Here is an 18,943-nt window from a genome sequence, read left to right on the forward strand (position 1 = left end):
TAGTGAACGATAATAAAGAATAGAAAAGGTATGAAAGTCGATTTTTCTGCACCTAGCCTACGAGTAAATTTACAACCATAACCGTTGTCATTCTGGCCCAGAGGGGGGGGGGGGTGTGGATAAGTCATGATTTTTCTCTGAATAATTGTGTTTTGTGCTTTACGCCATTTGAGCCCCAGGGTATTGAGGTGTCTTAGATAACACGGAAAATCATATTTAAATGTAATCAAATTACATAGATTGAAATTTTTAACCAATCGCAAAAACCACCCAAAGCACAATTTGACGTCATATCGAAATCTACATGTTATTGGCGGTCAATCAATGCACGAGTCAATATTTAAACAAGAACTAATAAAAATACCACCAAGAAGGTAATCCCCTAGCAGAAACCACCGAAGAGCAAATACGTGAACCAGTAACCGACGGTTTTTTGCAAGCGACTTTGGCTCATACAACAATAGTAATACAATCGTATTCTAAATGTTAGTTCCTTCTATTTAGATGACTTCGTGAGATTTGTTCGAACTGGTGCTAAAATTTTTGTTTACCATCTCAATAGGAATCATTTGGTATATATGGCTATTTAACGTGTATTTGTCATCAGTGATTAGAAAACGTTCACAATGGCTTCATCTAGTGTAATTTGCCTCGCTGTTCTCTTTGTCTGTTTTGTTGCAGTCAACGGAGGTAAGTTTATTAACTTCATTCTCATCTTTACGTAAAATAATTTGCCCTCAATTCCCTTGAAAATTTCTGCATTTTTTCGGGAAGGACCACGTATCTCATTCATTATCATAGTCTTCCTATACACGTCCCACTGCTGAACACAGGCGTTATCTCACGTTGAGAGAGCTCTGGCCGTAGTTTCAACGTGGGTCCAGTGCAGATTGGGAACATTACGGACACACACCATAATTGCGCCACAGGTTACATTTCTTTAAGATGTTTTTCTTCACCAAGAGTTCATGGGAATTTCAAGTGTAATTTCGCACATTTATTCCCAAAAACAAAAGGAGCAAGTCCGGATGAATCCAGTAGGATTTTTTTTCCAGTTTCCTACCCTCTGCTTGAGAGAACATGAGAAACTACTGGGATGAACTGGTCAAAACGCGATTCTCTCATAGACATTTAACGGAAAGTGCAAACTATGACAGCCTTTATTTACAACTTGCTACAAAAACTATTTATTTATTTCCAAACAAAAAAAAAAACAAATTCAACAGTTAATAAAAATCTAATTACCTAACTATAAGCCTTTTTGTTTCATTAGGGTTGTCTAATAATGGTGGCAACTATATTGATAAGGTTCTTTCAACACCATGTTTGAGTGTTCCCAATGACTTTTATCTTCAATTGCAATGTTAAATCATAAAGTCATTCTTACTCTCATCACACTCGTTCTGCCTTCATCTATAAGTTTACCAAAAGATGAGATAGAGCACAATTGCGTGCCGGCCAGTTTTACGACTAAATAAAAATAGTTTACAAACATTCGTAAATTTAACCAAAATCTGTTTCATTTCCAGCTCCTCAATTCGGAGGCGGAGGCTTCAGCCAAGCCAACGCTCAAGCCGGTAGTTTCGGAGGGGGCTTCCAAAGACCTGGCTTCGGGTTTCAGGGCCCTCCTGGCCCGCCAGGGTACGGTCCCGGTTTTGGGGGACCCGGGGGCTTCCGCAGACCTAACTTTGGAGGCCGAGGACTAGGAGGAGGAAGCGGATCTATTAGCATTTCGAAGAGTATCAGCATCAGCAGAGGAGGAGCCGGTGGTGCCCAGTCCAGTGCCAGTTCTAACGCAGGGTCTTTCGGGAAGTGAATAACGTAACTGTTTGAGAAAAAATGTACTAGTAATAGAATAATGGCTCTTTAAAGTTATTGGATTTTAATTAAATTATTCCACAAATCGCAATTCTATGAACTGTAAATATTTCAAAGATAGAAAAGCTGTTAGAAGTGCGAAATAGTTATGAAGTGATGGAGGCTACCCAGAACATAAGAACAAAGCAGTTAAACCGTGAATAATGGTGTTTAAACGTTAATATTATTTATTAGTGAATTTTAATAAATACGTTTTATAGAATTGTAAATTTATTTTGTGCATTGTGCATTTTCAGATAAATGTTATATCTACCTGAAGAAAGAGTAATGACTGACTTGACAGATAAAATATATTCAATGAAGATTATAAAATTTACTATTTAAATCTCAGTTAGGTGTTTGGAGAGAGTCGATTGTAGAAACACGAGTGGACTGGGCAAAGGATACACACTATATTACTAGTATTACTACTCAAAATACAATGGACAATAGCGCTTACCTCCTTACGTACCTATCTATATATCTAATACCTTTAAACGAGCAATTCTTGTATATATATTTCGAGAATCTCGTAAACGGCTCCAACGATTTCGACGAAATTTGGTATGTAGGGGTTTTCGGGGATGACAAATCGATCTAGCTTAGTCTTATCTCTGGGAAAACGCTTATTCTCGAGTTTGAGCCCGAGCAAAGCTCGGTCACCCAGGTACTAATGTTTATGTGTACAGTCACCAGCACCAATATCTGTCACAACAAAGTGTGCATAAACATCTGATACGACTATTTCTAGGTCCGGTAGGATATTTTTGCACGCTGTGCTGTGGCAGATATTAAAATGTCTGAAATAAACGTTTCATTATTATTAATAATAATAATTTATTATTAATAATTTATTATTATTATTAATGCAGGTGACTGTACAAGCTGTCCCTGGCTTCGTTACAAACATAAAAAATCAAAAACCCAGCTGCCTTAAAAACTAAAAGGAAGATTAACCCCCGACGCAAAAAAGAGGGATGTTATAAATTTGACCGCTTTGTGTGTCTGTGTGTCTGTGTGTGTGTCTATCTGTGGCCCCGTAGCTCTTAAACGGTTGGACCGCGATTTAATGCGTTTTTTTTAATTGAAAGCAGGTTTTCTACTGATGGTTCTTAGACATGTTTTATCAAAATCGGTTCAGCCGCTTTTGATATATTAAACTTTGGAGTGACAAAGTCGGGGGTTTTCCAACTTTTTGTTGGTTAGGTTATTACTTTTAAATTGTCTTTTTTGGCGGCGTTTTTTTGTCGGCGTTTTTTTTCGGGCGTTTTTTTATTTTTGCTGGCGTTTTTTTGTACGGCCTCTATTTATATAAAATCACATATTTACCAATAAACCAATTGACTAAGTAATTATTTGTTTCAAAGCATCTATCATAATCATTTATTAATTTGTCCACTACGAATAAATATTTTGTCCATCATAGGTAACATTGATTTGGTCTTAAATTATGTTTTTTGAGTTTCACTATGTGGTGCCTCAGGGCATAAAAATATTGTCTTATATTGAACCTATTTACTATTTTTTTAATTCATACATATTAATAGTACATTGTGTCTTAAGGGCGGTAAATAAGGAATTACGAACGAGAGTCTATTAGAAGCCCGAAGTCGAAGACTGAGGGCTTTAATGAGTCGATGTTCGTAATTCTAGTACCGCCCGTGCGACATACAATGTTTTTCATCACATTTGCAAGTAAAATTTTATATTTGTAAAAGAAAAAATATAATTGTTCCAAATATTGGCGATACCTTAGGCTGTGCTCTTGGCAGCGTCGCCCTCTACCCCCCCCTCCCTCGGCATGCGCCGCAACGTGCGTGTGCATGTGGTCCATGTAGTCCTGCAGCAGCAGCGCGCGCAGCACCATCAGTACGGGCACCGACTCATTTACCGTCCTTGGGCTTCATGACAAGAAAATGTGTACGCGCAATGACTCATTTACCGACCACGGGTTTCATGACAAGCACATTAAGGTCGAGGGTTTTATTTGGGGGGTTGCAACTAAGGTAGCCCGCATGTTACGACACTGTTTACGAGCAAGTGTGATGAAATAGTTATTTGTGCAACAAGAGAGCAAAGTTGTTTTTTGTTGCGAGTGTTGATTTTGAATCCCGAGTAAGCGAAGGATTCTATAATTGAATCACGAGCGTTAGCGAGTGATTCTAGGTTAGAATCCTGAGATCAGCAAGGGATTGAAATACACGAGATGCAAAAAAACTTTGGTCTCGTGTGACACATACAATTTTTTCACCTCAGCAGCGAGAACATAATTTAAATGTAACATAAGAATAAAACCACATATACCTGTTTACAAAACAACACATTTTTTTTAAAATAGAATCCGATTATTACCAAATATATAATTACATTTAAAACCATAAAAAGAGTCCAGTAGCTACAATACAAATCGCATACTCATAACATGCAATCTTAACTTCTTTATACTAATGTCACACTTATTTTAATACTGCAAAAAGCCTCATCTCGGGTAATTGAAAAGGTTGAACAATTAAACCTTTAAATATGATTTTTATTAAGATATCTATTACATAAACATAAATAGATTTGTTAAAAATCAATTCAATTTAACAAATAATAAATTATACTGTAGAGGCAGTATACGGAATTCTTTTATAAAAAAAAAACAAGAGAAGCGGCTTTCGTGCAACGAGGTTGCATACTTTATTAAAAGATCGGGAAAATTTACATTTTGGAAATATTTCGATATATTTTTAATACCAAAAAGTTAATTTAAGTTTGTAATCGACAAATTTGATCCTATCTCTTGCTTTTTTCGAGTTGAAGTGAAATGACAGATCAAAGTAAAGTTCAAATATTTGGAATTCAGTGAGTAGCCCAACACTGTACACAGCATTTAAAAAAAATAATTAAAAAGTTACTTTGTCTCACGGAGTGAGCAAAATGCGATTTTGCTCACTGATTTCTCATAGCAAAACCTGCCTGTTTGAGGTGCTGAGGTGAAAAACAATTACTTAGCTGCCAATCTAATCCGGTGTATTGTAATGCATTTGTTACTATCACTCAGTCTCATGCCTCCGACTCCGACTACACTTCGCCCGTCTGATAGAGCTCATCAAAATCAGTTGCTCTGTCAGATTTGTTGCGCCAGCATTTCCTCTTGTTGACATCCTTATTTTCATTAAGTACATAGATAGTTCAAACCATTGCAATCCAGTGTTCTTAATTTAGTTCGTCAATACTTTAATTTAATTCAGTTAGCTTTTTATTGTTCTATTTTCGGTTAATTTTACCATTTGTTAAAGTTGCAGGCGGGTTTTTTGATTTTCTTAATTATTATTTTTTATTTCAACCACTATTTATTACAGAAAATGTTGGTACTAAAGCAGTATTTTTGATACCGAACTCAAGGTCTTCAAGTCAAATTCATAAGTGATTTCTTATTTACCTGTTATATTTGCTAATCATATTTGGTATTAGTTGACTTGATACCTACCTTCGACTGGACCGATTTGGTTTGTATCATTTCATTACCCAATATGGTGAAATTGGTTATTCGTCCATTTGAGTAGAAAAAAAAACATAAAGAATTGCAAACATGAATTTGGGGATGTTATTTAGAGCTATACCTGCTGAGCTGGCAACGTTGCATTTTTTTTAAGTTTTTCTCGATTATGTTTATGACCGGTTTTTAAAGAAAATAAAAGTCTAAAACGAATAATAAAATTATTGGATTAGACACATTAATTTATATATTAAGAAGTGTTCTATCAGACCACATTATTAATTTTCATTCAACTTTTATGGAATAATCGAGAAAAACTATCAAAAATGCAACATTGCCAGCTCAGCAGGTATAAACGCTCTTAAAAAACCAGCCAAGAGAATGTCGAACCATGCTCAGTGTAGGGCTCCTCCAGCCGTAAGGCAAACCCTTTCCGTAATTTGTCTCTTCTGTGGCCCGGCGGAAGACCAGTGCTGGTTTTCAACCAGATATATGCTGAGCCGGGACCTTTTTATAGCGGCAACACTTCTTATTATTTATTTTTTCTAACGCGTGTAATGTGTCACTGCTATTATACCTAAATCACAGATATGATATGAACAAGTCCGTGTCAGTGAAGTCCGTGAAGTCCGTGACCTAAATAAATTATTTTCTTTCTTTCTTGGAGACTCAAGCGGGAGAATGGACAGGGACAGCTGAGCTCCTTGTAACCGACCCTGTGCTGCCTCGCGGACGTGCTCGAACACCTTCTCCGGCATCGCCGTCGGAAAGCACGTGGTTTCATTTATTAAGCACATATTTAAGATTTTTTAGTTTTGGCTGACCTTGTTAATATAGTTTTTTGACGACTAGATGGCCAAGTGGATGAAGAACCTGACTACGAAGCCTGAGGTCACGGGTTCGATTCCCGGCCGGGGCAGATATTTGTATGAATAATACGAATGTTTGCTCACGGGTCTTGCTACAATTACTTGGTGGATAACCCGTAAATGTAGTTAATACCAGCCTATACGATAGCTAAGTCTAGTGTAGTCTATGCAACAAATGTGTGCTCGTGCAGCTCTTCCACTGTAATAGTCCGAGAGCTGGCACCAATTTTTGGGTAGATATTTGAGGCAAGCTGAAAACTTGTCTCACCTCTCCTATTATACCCCAACACAGAACTGTAGACCTGGCTGGTGAGTAGCGGGGCTAAATCAACCACATTTTTTTTTCCAAAAATATGTTTGAGGCAATATGCAATTTTTATATGTTATTGTTGAATGTTTCAAGAATCAAAAAAAAGCCAGACGATTTAGTCGGGATTTTAACATTGCCAGACGCGTGCAAAAATATTTTACAAAAAAATATAAAAAATGTATTTAAGGCAACTTGTAATTTTAATAGGGTACGTACCTTATATTATCGGGGTAAGCTGAAAACTTGTCTCATACCTCTGCAGGGGACAAGTTTTCAGCTTGCCTCAAATACCTACCCAAAAATTGGTGCCAGCTCTCCTACTATAAGAACACACACAAATCACAAAAACCCAACTATCACCACCAATACACTACGCTTACGCGTTTCGAATTCAACCAGAGTTCATCTTCAGAGCAACACAACCGTTCACCATGCTCCCAGACATACATCTGAAAATATTAAGTGTCGTTACAAAATAACGCCGTAACATTAAAAAACAATTGTGTCCATGTGGACAGTAGCAAAATGCATAAACATAGTGCAAAGAAAATGTTCGACGTTACCTATTAATAGAAAGACGGATGTTACCTATAATAAATCGTTCAAATACGGTAGGTATTCAAAGAAAATATAGGAACCAAATTTCCCAAATCCTGACGTATGACATCATTTACCTCTATTAGAGCTTATCGGGCTTTTTTGCACGAATTTATATGCACTAAAAGTAAGACCACCGTGTGAATTTCTGCTGTAACTGTGACATAACATATCAGACAATATTGACATTTTTGATTTGCTTCCATACGAATATGTAGTAGGTAGACACTATTCTAGGAATCTGTTTATCACCAAGCAGGCCCGGTATATATTGGAATACGGATCGGTTTCTATCTCAGAACAATTCAGTAGCTGAAATGGCGAAGTCAACCATTGTAATCTTGGCTCTCTCCGCCTTGGCGGTGCAGGCTGCAGTCCTCAGTCCTGAAGGTACAAACTTTTTTAAACAAAGTCCCATACTCGTATAAATCGTTGGTATAATGTTACTAAATAACGAGTCACACCAGGAATGAAGTTATTCAGTTTTTTCTGCGAAAACTATTTGTCAGTTCATTTTATTAGACACATCTTTAGTATCACTGATCACGGTACCTATCAAAATAAAATGTTATTAGAAAAAATATATTAACTGTGAATTATGTTTTCAGATACCCTACTCAAGAGAGCAGCGCGTTCTCCATGCGACGAGTGCGGCGGCCCTCCCCATCCGCCTCATCTAGAATTCCCCCCACCGCCTCCACCCCCTGGTTTTCCACCACCGCCACCTCCGATGTTCCGTACGCAGAATTGGAGTGGGTACAGCAGGGGTAGGGGAGGGCACGGAGTGTTCAGCGGGGCCGCGGCGGCCGCTGACGTTGGCCCTCAGGTTGGCAGCCAGGCTTTCTCTATTGCCGCGGCTGACGCTAATGCTGGGGCATCTGGTGCCTCCGGTGGATCAGGGGCCGGCAGAGGTGACATTGGTTCCGGCTCTGGTGGATACGGAGCTTCTGGCGGTGGCTCTGCTGGTGGATACGGAGCATCAGGATCAGCGGGCGGTTCCGGTTCTAATGGTGGCTTCGGCGCATCCGGATCAGCGGGCGGTTCCGGTTCTAACGGTGCTTTCGGTGCATCTGGATCAGCGGGTGGTTCTGGTTCTAACGGTGGCTTCGGCGCATCTGGATCAGCGGGTGGTTCTGGTTCCAACGGTTTCGGTGCATCTGGATCAGCTGGTGGACAAGGCGGGTTTAGTGGCGGACAGAAATTCCAATCCAGTAATTTCAAGGAATCCCATTACTCGTACCAAAGCGGAGGCGGTAAACACTTTGGAGGTCAGGGAGGACAAGGCCAGGGTGGACACGGTGGATACGGCGGCCAAGGATCAGGATCGCAATCGAGCGCTCAAAGCGGATCCTTTGGTGGTTCAGGTGCTTCAGCCAACCAAGTACACCAAGTAGAAGGGTTCTCTGGAAACGAACAGCAACAGCAACAGAGCGGCGGTTCTTTCCAAGGAAACGGTCAGTCTGAGTTCGATAGCCAGTCCCAGAGCAATGCTTTCTCTGGCCAAGCTCGAGGCTTCTCAGGCAACCAGCAGCAACAGCAAGCCTCTTTCAGAAAGGAAAATTTCGTCAACTCCGGATCTAACTCGGTTGGAGGGAGTTCTTCCGGCCACGGGGGAAGTCAAGGCAGACATGGTCATAAAGAGGCTGAGTTCTCAGACAACCAACAGCAAGTTCAAACTGGAGGTCAATGGCAGCAGGGATCCAGTGCCGGTTCAAGCGCTGGGTCGGGATCAGGACAGTACTTAGGTGGTGGTGCGGGTGCATCTGGGCAAGGGTTCAGTGAGGGTCAGTCTGCCTTGAACGGAGCTCTGAATCTGGCGTCTCAGGGTCTGCAAACAGCCAACCAGCAGCCTGCTTGCAGCACGTGTGGCAAGAGCAGCTATGCTCTCAGCAACGCTAAGAGCCACAGCGGTTCTGCCATAGCTTTGTCAATTGGCGGTTAAAAACATTGTACCTGATTGTTTTTTGTATACTTAACCGATTTGCCAAGTTTGCGTATTTTTCTTTATTTATTTGATTTTCAACTAAAAAATAGCAGTCAACTTCGTAATGTTAAGTAAGATTTTTCACGTCTTTAATCGAAATAAAATTTATTGTTGTAACTTAGTTTGTTTCATTTTGATTTCTTTATGAATTGCGATGTTAATGGGATGATGTTGCGATGAGATCATCACGTGAATCCTAAATATGGCTTGCAATCCACTTTCATACTATTTGCTTTTTTTAATTTTAAAGCAATAATGACTTTACAGAATAAAGTTAGACGCAGCGTAGGCACAGTTCAAGAAGCTAAAGCCTTAATACTTAACAACTGTGTGTAGTAGCTACGTATTTTTCCCACATTTCCAATACATTAGAATTACAACTGGATAGTCAAAATACTAAAGTCTCTTATAGGTAGTGACTGAAGAGTTGAGGTCACGCTCACGCACGCACACGCTCAAGAACATGCCATGTAATGACATCGGGATTTTGATATTCAATCATCCATTTCGTTCATTCTCCTTTTATTATCTATTATATATATAGAGATCGCTCTGAAGCGATAAGGCCGCCTATTGCTTACCTTAGAAAATCTCTATGTATATACTTGTGTTCTCTGTACTGTTTACTGTATTGGTGTGCAATAAAGAGTTATTGTATTGTATTGTATTGTATTGTATATAATATATGCAATATATAGTATTGTGGCACTACCTATACTATTAGTGAGATTATATTTTGCAAGTCGATAATTTGAATATCGATCAGGTAGGTACGATTATATCACAAAGTAGCTCAAACAATGCTCTAGAAAGATTTAATCCAAATAGTTATTTATGATACAAGTGGAAAGTAGGCATTTCCCAACGAGTGGCGGGAACTTGAAACACGAGCGAAGCGAGTGTTTTGAGCGGCACGAGTTGGGAATTCCTACTTTTGACACGTATATTCATACAACGTTTTACAATGCATTAAGCGAGGAAAAAATCGAGGCAGTGACTACATCATTTATTTGCCATACTCCTTTTACTACCGTATCAGGCAGTAGATATACATACCGATATGCACGCCAAACAAAATCGTTAGTAACACTTATTAAACCATCTCTTCATAACGATCATTGACTCAGAAGATTAGAACAGCTACAGCTCTAATGATAGGTAAAGGAGACTTTTTTTAGTATCGTGATTTTTATGATTAATTATTAGCCCTTTTTGCTTGACATTTTCCACACTTATATTGGCTAGTCTTATCTCCTGCACGCTCCTATAATGCTAAATATCAGTGCAACCCGTGATAAATCCGTGTAATAGTTAATTATCATCAAGTATATTGTATTATGTAATTAATCTACCAGCTGTTACAAAAAAGTTACCGTAAACCGAGATTTTTAGCTTTGGAACTGTAAATTAATCAAAATTGGTTCACTAATTCTAATAGATAAAAGCAAATAAATAAGAATAAGACATACCGGTAGATGTATAATATCCATGTGTGTAGAAGTAGATTATTCTATCAATTTAAGATGTATTAACTTAGTTATGTATATTATAGTTCACGTTTTGTTCAACGTTGAGTTTGTCACTGACATATGTACTTTGTGAAGACGTAAGGCGGCGTAAAGTCAGATATAAATTCATCATTTAAACTCTTCATTTTAATTTACTCATCAAAAATTAATTAACCGGACTGAACTTATGGACAGTTACTTGGCGGGTTTCATGACAGGCGCGAAACGGGTAACCATGATTGGTTCGTGCTACGTCGTGCGCGCGCACTGGAAGCTCATTGGTTAACTTTCGAGTGCGCGCGGCTTGACGTCGCACGTCCGAATTGGACTCAAGAATTTATTTCCTTTTTTCATAACTTTAGACGGAATTAAAATACGAGTTTACATGAAAAAAATAATAAACGTTCTCTTTCTGTCGCGATTAATCTGTATATCCTTATCAGTAAATATTCAGTGGTTGCATCAAACGTTTTCTTGTTTGTTCAAGCCTAACTTTAACGACTCTTTAGACTTATTTTTTTAACAATAGTTTGGACATAATTTGGCAATTAAAAAGTTACTTACCGCACAAGTGCGGTAAGTAAAATCCATACAACTTACGGCAACTTGTGGATGCGTGCGGAATCACTAATTTTCTATGGATATTGGACCCACGTCAAGAGCACTTTCGAGCACGTGCATTGTAAATTTATTACAGCACCCACGGGCACGGACAGCACCTCATTACTAACTAAGTATTATGTGTACATTAGTCGAATAGGCTGGAGTCTTTGCTTTCTTTGTTTCGTAGCAACAATTATTTTATTACCCATTGATTAAATTTATTTGACGGATAAATGTATGCCGTCTCCGTCTATTCAAAAAAACAGAGACGGCGTCACATTTATCCATCAGATAAATTTAATCAATGGATGGTGAAAGGGGGGGTAAATATTATGGACTGTGTTATAGAATGATATCGCCCCGATTAATAATTACTTATTTAGACACTGGTCGTTACGATTAATGAAGAATTCGCCATTTTCGAAACAGCATTTTTTTATTTCGTTACATGAACAAATTAGCACTGACTGAGCTAGTATTTTAGGGCTTTTAGGAGAATAACCGTTAGTCACAGAATAAAATTTTCTTACCAGTTGACCAGTTTTAGTTCTTTTATCAGACGTCCAGAGGTAAATGATTTTTCAACACAGTTGTTCGTAAATTGACTCTTATTACACTGTTTTTAGTGTCATAATTCAGCATATTACCATATATACTTGTGCTGTAAAAACATTACCGTACAAGTGCTGTAATATAACCTTTTTTAAAATTTCAGTAAAGGCTTATACGTTAAACATTGAATATTTTTCAGAACATTAAATTATTTTAGGATTAAGATGACAAATAAAAATTTAATTTCATCAAATTGTATATTTATAAACACAAATTAACTTAAATAACTTATTTCGAAACATTTATAGATTATTTTATGAATTGCTCGTTATACTCTCGGCTTCCTTTCCGCGCTCGCCTACGGCTCGCGCTTACAATAATGCCTCGTGTGTAATGACCAACTTGGCACACTTGTATCATAATGTACTATTAATGCATGTTAATCCGTAATAAAAAATAGAAACACAAAGCTTTCCATATGGCTTTGGAAAAGGAAAAGGATTGGAAATAGGGATCTACGAAATTCTGTTTTCGTCAATGTTTACCCGACTGCCCAACCGAAGGAGGTTAAGTTTTAAGTATTTTTAGGTATGATAACAGTCCAGCTTGCAGTTGTTCTATGCAGGCTTATTCCTTAATGTGAGGAAGGCAACATTTAACATTTTTTCATATCCTAGTAATATTAAAAATGTGTGAAGTTTGTAAAGATGTTTGAATGTTTGTTACTTAATTACGTCTAAACCGCTGAACCGATTTGGATGAAATTTGGTATAGAGATAATTTGAGTCCACGGGAACGACATAGGATAGTTTCTATCCCGGAAAATTACATAGTTTCCCCGGGATATCAGTAAACAAATACTACGCGGACGGAGTCGAGGGCAACGGTTAGTAAATACATATTTTTCAGACAGCCTACTGGTCATATTACGCGTGAATTCCAATCCCGTAGTAACAGGAGTGCAAACCAGCCAAGTGCGCACCTTCCCGCACCTAGGGTTCTCTACAAATTCTTATGAAGGTATCTATACTATTACTATACTACTAGGTATACATACTAATATTATAAATGCGAAAGTGTGTGTGTTTGTATGTTTGTCCGTCTTTCACGTCGAAATGGAGAGACGGATCGACGTAATTTTTGGCATAGAGATAGTTTATGGGCCAGAGAGTACATAGGCTAATTTTTATCTCGGAAAAATGCAGTTCCCGAGGGAACAGCGCGCGATAACCGAATTCCTAGCGGGCGAAGCCGTGGATAAAAGCTAGTACCTACGTAATAAATCACTATGGAGTGCCCCAGGGTAGTGTATTGGGTCCCTTACTCTTTTTAGTATACATTAACGACTTACCCAGCGCCCTGTGTCATGATATACTATTTGCTGATGAAATTATTTGAGTTTGAGTTTGACACAACCATAATAACTGAAGGAGAAGATAAGTTGACATATAACAATGAATAATTAGAAAGTTAATATTGATAAAACTAAAGTAATCCAATTTCGCAGCACTCGAAGTAATACTATGAACATTTATATTAGTTATAACGGTCAACTGATAGAAGAAGTTTGCTCGTCAAAATTTCTTGGAATTAATATGGATAAAATGGTCGTACCTAAATTCAAATATTTTAGATTATTGAACTAAAAAACATGCTTTTAATATGCTCGGCGGCTGTTGTCTAGATCTAGATTCTAACACTGTGCTTCGTTTAAAGTTAAATAGAAGTACTAAACATATTGAGCGCCATACGATTTTTTACCTCCGTCATTAGACAGACGACTGCATTTTAGCGATATTTTGTACTATTTTGTAAAGAAAGCGTGCTTTTTTACTTTTTACCCGACTGACCTAAGGAGGGTTATATTTTTCGAGCGTATGTATGTCTAATTTTATGGTCCTCTTAACGTGAACATAACGTCTGTTTACACGAGACTTAAGAAAAACATATTCATAAACCAGCCGGTTGACCGCGACTCTATCCATGTAGAATTCGTTTATCGCTATCCCGCGGGAACTACACAATTTTCCGGGATAAAAACTATCCAATGTCCTTTCCCGGGACTCAAACTATCTGTACATATACCGAACTTCATCTAAATCAGCGGTTAAGCCGTGATGAGGTAACAAACAAACAGACTTACAAACTTTCGCATTTATAATATTAGTGGGATTTTCTTTTTCTATGGAAAAGTACAAGGAAAACCCAGTTTCCATCCGGTTCGTGGCTAGACCCATAATATAAACAAATATTCTGATGATAATGTAATGATGTATTGAATGAATAAATAAACTAAACTATTCCAAACATGACAGTTGCCTCATCAAAACCACAAGCAAATAAATAAAGTTAAAAATTGGGATTCACCTGAAAATTTATATCGCGACAGCAAACCGAGGTTTTGCACTTACATTATCTATTAGCACCTTCTTGTGGTAAGGTAATACACCCAGTTATTGACTACTTGTTTATAAAAGTTACTAACTTGTGCTCTCGGCTTCGACACCGTTATACTGCTTATAATATAATAATTTTGTAATATTCGGCTTATTTCTTGTCTGTCATTTTGGTTTTCAGTATAAAAAAAATACTTTTGGAAAGTGAAAAAATCTCGCAAAACGCAAACAAAGTTGCAGACAAAAATTTCATAATTTTGTAGAATTCATTATTATTTCAGATATTTTTACTTATTAGGTACTTTTTGCTCTGTTCTGTGCGTGAAAATAGGCTGAAAAATAATGTATTGGCGATAAAATTAATAAAAGTGTACATAAAGCATAATAATTATTTAAGACGCTGATCACACTTAAATAGATTGACTCATCATTGAAAAGGGTTTGACAAAAAAAAAGCAATCCTAAGCCTTTACTCTTGTAACTGAGTGACACGCAAAACATAAACGATTCATACCATATGTGTACATACATACATGAAAACAGATAGATTATCAGAAAATATGTATCTTCCTGTTATTCTTCTTCCTTGTCTGATGTCTCATTTCAAATCGGATTCAGTTCTCCCAATCCTCCTCCCAATGTTGACCCTGTAGGTATCTCACAGAATTAAAAAAAAGAGGATTCTTTCAATACATTACTAGGAGGCCGGGAAAAAGCAATTCATAGACGAGAATTGCCATTTCCGCTGAGGCATATATATTGCTTTTCTCCAATAATGCGAGGAAATAGAGCAAAACTGTTAAATATTAATTAAATGCTAGACACGTTTTTATAATTTTGCTGTTTATTTTTTATTTTAAAGTAACTACACGACACGACTCATAATTCCATTTCATTAGAAATAAAATTGTAATTCAAAAAAATGTATTATACCAATAAAAAATGTAAAGTTAAATGCAAATGAAGCTTTGTATCACTAAATTACGGTTTATAGTGCTACTGAACGTTTTTTAGTTAATTTATAACTCGAAGTATTTAAAAAAAAGCAGTAACACTGTTCGAGACATTTTTAAAGACGCTGTTTCTTCCTTAAATAAATCTTAAACTAGGACTTAAAAAGAAAAAAAGATAGAAGGAATTTGATCTTCAGGAATATTTGGCTGTTTAGATTGACTTATCGTAGTCAAAACTTGAATTTAAAAATAATTCTAAAACTACACAGTAATAGAATTTCATACAATTTCCCGGCCGCCCTAGCGGTCGGGAAATGTTTTTTTTAATTTGTGGCAGTCTATAAGGAAGAACTTCGCGGACTATGTTTGCGACAGGCGGACATTTCCGAGCACATTGTAGAAAATCATTATTTCTGTGCTGTATCTATGATAGTAATGAGGACTTTCTTGATGATGACAACTATGTGTCTTGTTCTATCTATCACCAGCTTTTGATTTTATACAAAAAACACGTAAAAACAAATACATATATCAATGAACTTAGTAATAGAAAATAACGGTTCGTTACTAGGTACTTTACCCTATGAGGAACTTCTGGGTATTTTCTAGCCATATTTGCTGTTTATGTATGCGGTGTATAAAAATGTAACATCGCAGGATTATGCTTCAATTTGTTACATCAATATGTGGCGGACGGGTGTCGTGGTCCTCGTGGTAGTACTAGCTGAATACTCTTTGGCTAATGTACAATGTAAGTATTCATTTTTGTTAGACATTTCATAGAAGTATTTTGTTTCAGGACGATACTTATTACTCTTAAATAAAAAGTTACTAGATTATTAGAGACTATGAGTATAACTTCACATGTAGCTTTTTGGCTGTGTAAGAATCGAACTTTGGAGATAAATTTGACCCACTTTCGTAGGTCGTGTTAAAGTCAAATTTGGTATGTGTATGGGTCGATGCAATATAAAGTAAATGTACATTTTTATAGTACTTATAGTGACATAAGTTATATTGTTTTGTAATATAGAATAAGGCTTTCAGACACAAGTCGACAGTTCTATCAGAATCGGCCTCTTCTCTCCTCTTAACTGACAATTACACTATTTTCAATAGCCAAAGATTTCTATTATTCTCTCTACAGCGTAGACTATTAGATTCGTCATCAGTCATCATCTCAAAGTACACTCCGTAATAACTCAACATTCAAAATGTTTCAGATGGTGAAGGCCCCATACAAGCAGTCAAGCGTCTAAAGCGGTCACCAAACTACTACGACGACTGTCCTCCATATTACCACCACCACCATCCACATCCACCATTCTGGCCACCACCGCCGCCACCACCGCCACCGCCACCGTACTGGCCACCCCGCACCCCACCACCGCCGCCACCACCGCCCCACCACCGCCGCCACCACCGAGTCAAGAATGTGTACCCTCAGGAAAACAAGCGTATACAGAAGGATGCAGCACGTGCGGTGGCCAGCAAACTGCTAGCAGTGCTGTCAGTAACGCCAAGAGTGACTCTGGGTCGGCCATCGCAGTTGCTATAGCTCGATCGAATCCTAAATAAATTTGTTACTTGATATTTGTTTGTTAAAAGGCTCTCCACGTAGTCTCATAATCCGTCTCATCTAATCTCACTATCCGGATTTAACTTATCAGAATTCTCTCGGCTTGAAGGACTTTGATCACAATGTCAGAAGTAAATTAATAAAAAAAACGTAATTTGCTCAAGAAGAGTGCATTTCTGTCTTATATTAAGTACTTAAGTATCTCTGTCAATAGAGTGCATGCAGAAATTCGCATTACATTTAGTTGGCACAAAACTAAAAATAGCAATAATTTGCAATAGCAATAATATCAATTATAAATGTAGATTGAGGCTACGTGAAGCAGCTTTGAAGAAAGAGCAGCATGCTTGGATATCCCATCAAAGGCTTACCCCTTATCATAAAGACAATCAAACCTATAGTTAAAATGCCGCTAAAATTCGTTTTCCTAATCTGTCACTTCGACATTTGTATTGTTAGAAAGGACAAAGCATTTTTATTAACCATAGCTTGTTAGTTTTATGAATAAGGGGGTAGACAGTAAGTTATATGGCATTCATAATCAAAAGTCAGGTCAGAAAAGTTAGCTATTGGTAGTGTTTGATTGATGCGACAACATACCTAACTGTTCAGTGGCTTTGATTCCAAGCAAGATGATTGACAGGACTGATTCCTTGTTTTTTATACTGATCTATAAAGATTTGTACCTGAAAGAGTTAAATTGTTATTATATTACTTACCTACGCAGCCTAGAAAGGAGTAATATATTTGTTTGTATCAGATTGTTATCTCCATATTTTTTTTAATCTAAGTTAGTAAAACAACTGAACTGTATTATTTATATTTAGAGCCTGTGGAAAATAATGAAGAAAATTATTAATTACAAATCTTGCTACCCCATCCCTTGTAGTAGCCAAGTGCAAGGTAAAGTGGTTCTCCAATCAAGTATAAAAAAAAATAATAAATTGTGTCTTAAGGGAGATAAGTGAGGAATTACAAAGAGATTCTAGAAGCCCGATGTGGATATAGCACTACGCGCTATAGCACCGAATACGGCACTGTATGGTGTCGCGTCTGCATCACACCGTCGCAGTCGCAGATGTGGTGGAATACGTCCGCCGGAAGAGCGGATACACGCTGAGGGTGTCCAGCTGCAGTCGCGCCACTACGTGCACTTCAGCTCGTTTGTGGTGCGCGCCGCGCGGCTGCTGATGGGGACCATCGCGAGTGGTGCCTTATGGCCGAAAGACGTCGTGTTCCGGCGGACCGGCACCATGCCGCAGATGAATGCGACGTCGGGACGGGACTCAACGGGTCACCCGTTTTGTCACCAAATTAGTTTTAAATTATTGATTATAAATATGTTAGTCTTAAGTATATTGTATGGGCCAAGTTGCCCGAAATAAATGAATTTATTATTATTATTATAGAGGGGTTTTGAGACGAGCTTTGTAATTTCTAATTTCCAACCCCAGTGAAACATACGATGTTCTTCGTCACATTTGCGAGGGATCAACGAAGTAGGAAATAAATGACAGAGAAACAAGAGCAAGGCTATCTGAGTGGACTTAGACTCCATTGCCATTACCAATTTCAAAGCTGATAAAAAATAAGCATCGGTGCGGCGGCATAGGTAAGTTGGGAACATCCATGAAGTAATAAAAAAATAAATAGTACATTATTGCCGAGAAAAAGTAGAGTAGAGTTTGACGGACGAAGCGTAGCTGAGTCCATCAATAAATCATAAATAAATTATTATAATAAATACGAATCCACGAGTTACCATTTCCGCTGAGGCTACAATAATGCGAGGAAATAAAGCAAAATTGTTAAAATATGAAATTAAATGCTTGGGCACGGTTTAAAAATTCAAAGTTTTGGCCCTTATGTTTTCCGGCGATACTTTTTTTTAAGTTCACGACACGACTCATAATAAATAAATAATAAAAAACCGTTTATTTCAGACCATGAGATCCATATTAGGTGTTAGTTATAAAGGCACTTACATAATGCCATTTCATTAGAAATGATAATTTAATAAAAAAAAAGTTCTATTATATCATTTAAAAAATATAAATAAAGCTTTTTATCGCTAAATTACGGTTTAAAGTGGTACTGAATGCTTTTTATTAATTCGGCAATCCACTCTTGTCACCTTTTTTCGGTATTGAAATTTGTGCTTGAACTCGAAAACATTAAAAAAGAATGAAACTGTTTAGACATTTTAAATACGCCGTTTCCAGCCATTTCTTTCTAAAATTAAGTTGTTTTT

The 18,943-nt window shown here is 37.5% G+C and overlaps 3 protein-coding genes across 3 annotated transcripts in view; all 3 read left to right on the top strand.

Moving 5' to 3' along the window:
• The first annotated feature begins 593 nt into the window (after positions 1-593).
• LOC141437956 (uncharacterized) lies at positions 594-2,080 on the top strand. The gene is made up of 2 exons (XM_074101562.1): positions 594-690; positions 1,530-2,080. The coding sequence occupies exons 1-2, from the start codon at positions 627-629 to the stop codon at positions 1,814-1,816; spliced, it is 351 nt and encodes a 116-aa protein (XP_073957663.1). The 5' UTR covers positions 594-626; the 3' UTR covers positions 1,817-2,080.
• A 5,321-nt stretch (positions 2,081-7,401) lies between these two features.
• On the top strand, positions 7,402-9,219 carry LOC141437787 (uncharacterized). Its single transcript, XM_074101299.1, has 2 exons — positions 7,402-7,507; positions 7,726-9,219. The coding sequence occupies exons 1-2, from the start codon at positions 7,435-7,437 to the stop codon at positions 9,057-9,059; spliced, it is 1,407 nt and encodes a 468-aa protein (XP_073957400.1). The 5' UTR covers positions 7,402-7,434; the 3' UTR covers positions 9,060-9,219.
• Positions 9,220-15,797: 6,578 nt separating this feature from the next.
• The window catches only part of LOC141438435 (uncharacterized), a 4,709-nt gene continuing 1,563 nt past the window's right edge, over positions 15,798-18,943 (top strand). Inside the window, exon 1 of the mRNA XM_074102304.1 lies at positions 15,798-15,864. Within this exon, the coding sequence (XP_073958405.1) occupies positions 15,798-15,864 (67 nt within the window). The remainder of the gene's footprint in view (positions 15,865-18,943) is intronic.

Source organism: Choristoneura fumiferana, chromosome 18, assembly GCF_025370935.1.
Source record: "Choristoneura fumiferana chromosome 18, NRCan_CFum_1, whole genome shotgun sequence".
Classification (NCBI taxonomy): domain Eukaryota; kingdom Metazoa; phylum Arthropoda; class Insecta; order Lepidoptera; family Tortricidae; genus Choristoneura; species Choristoneura fumiferana.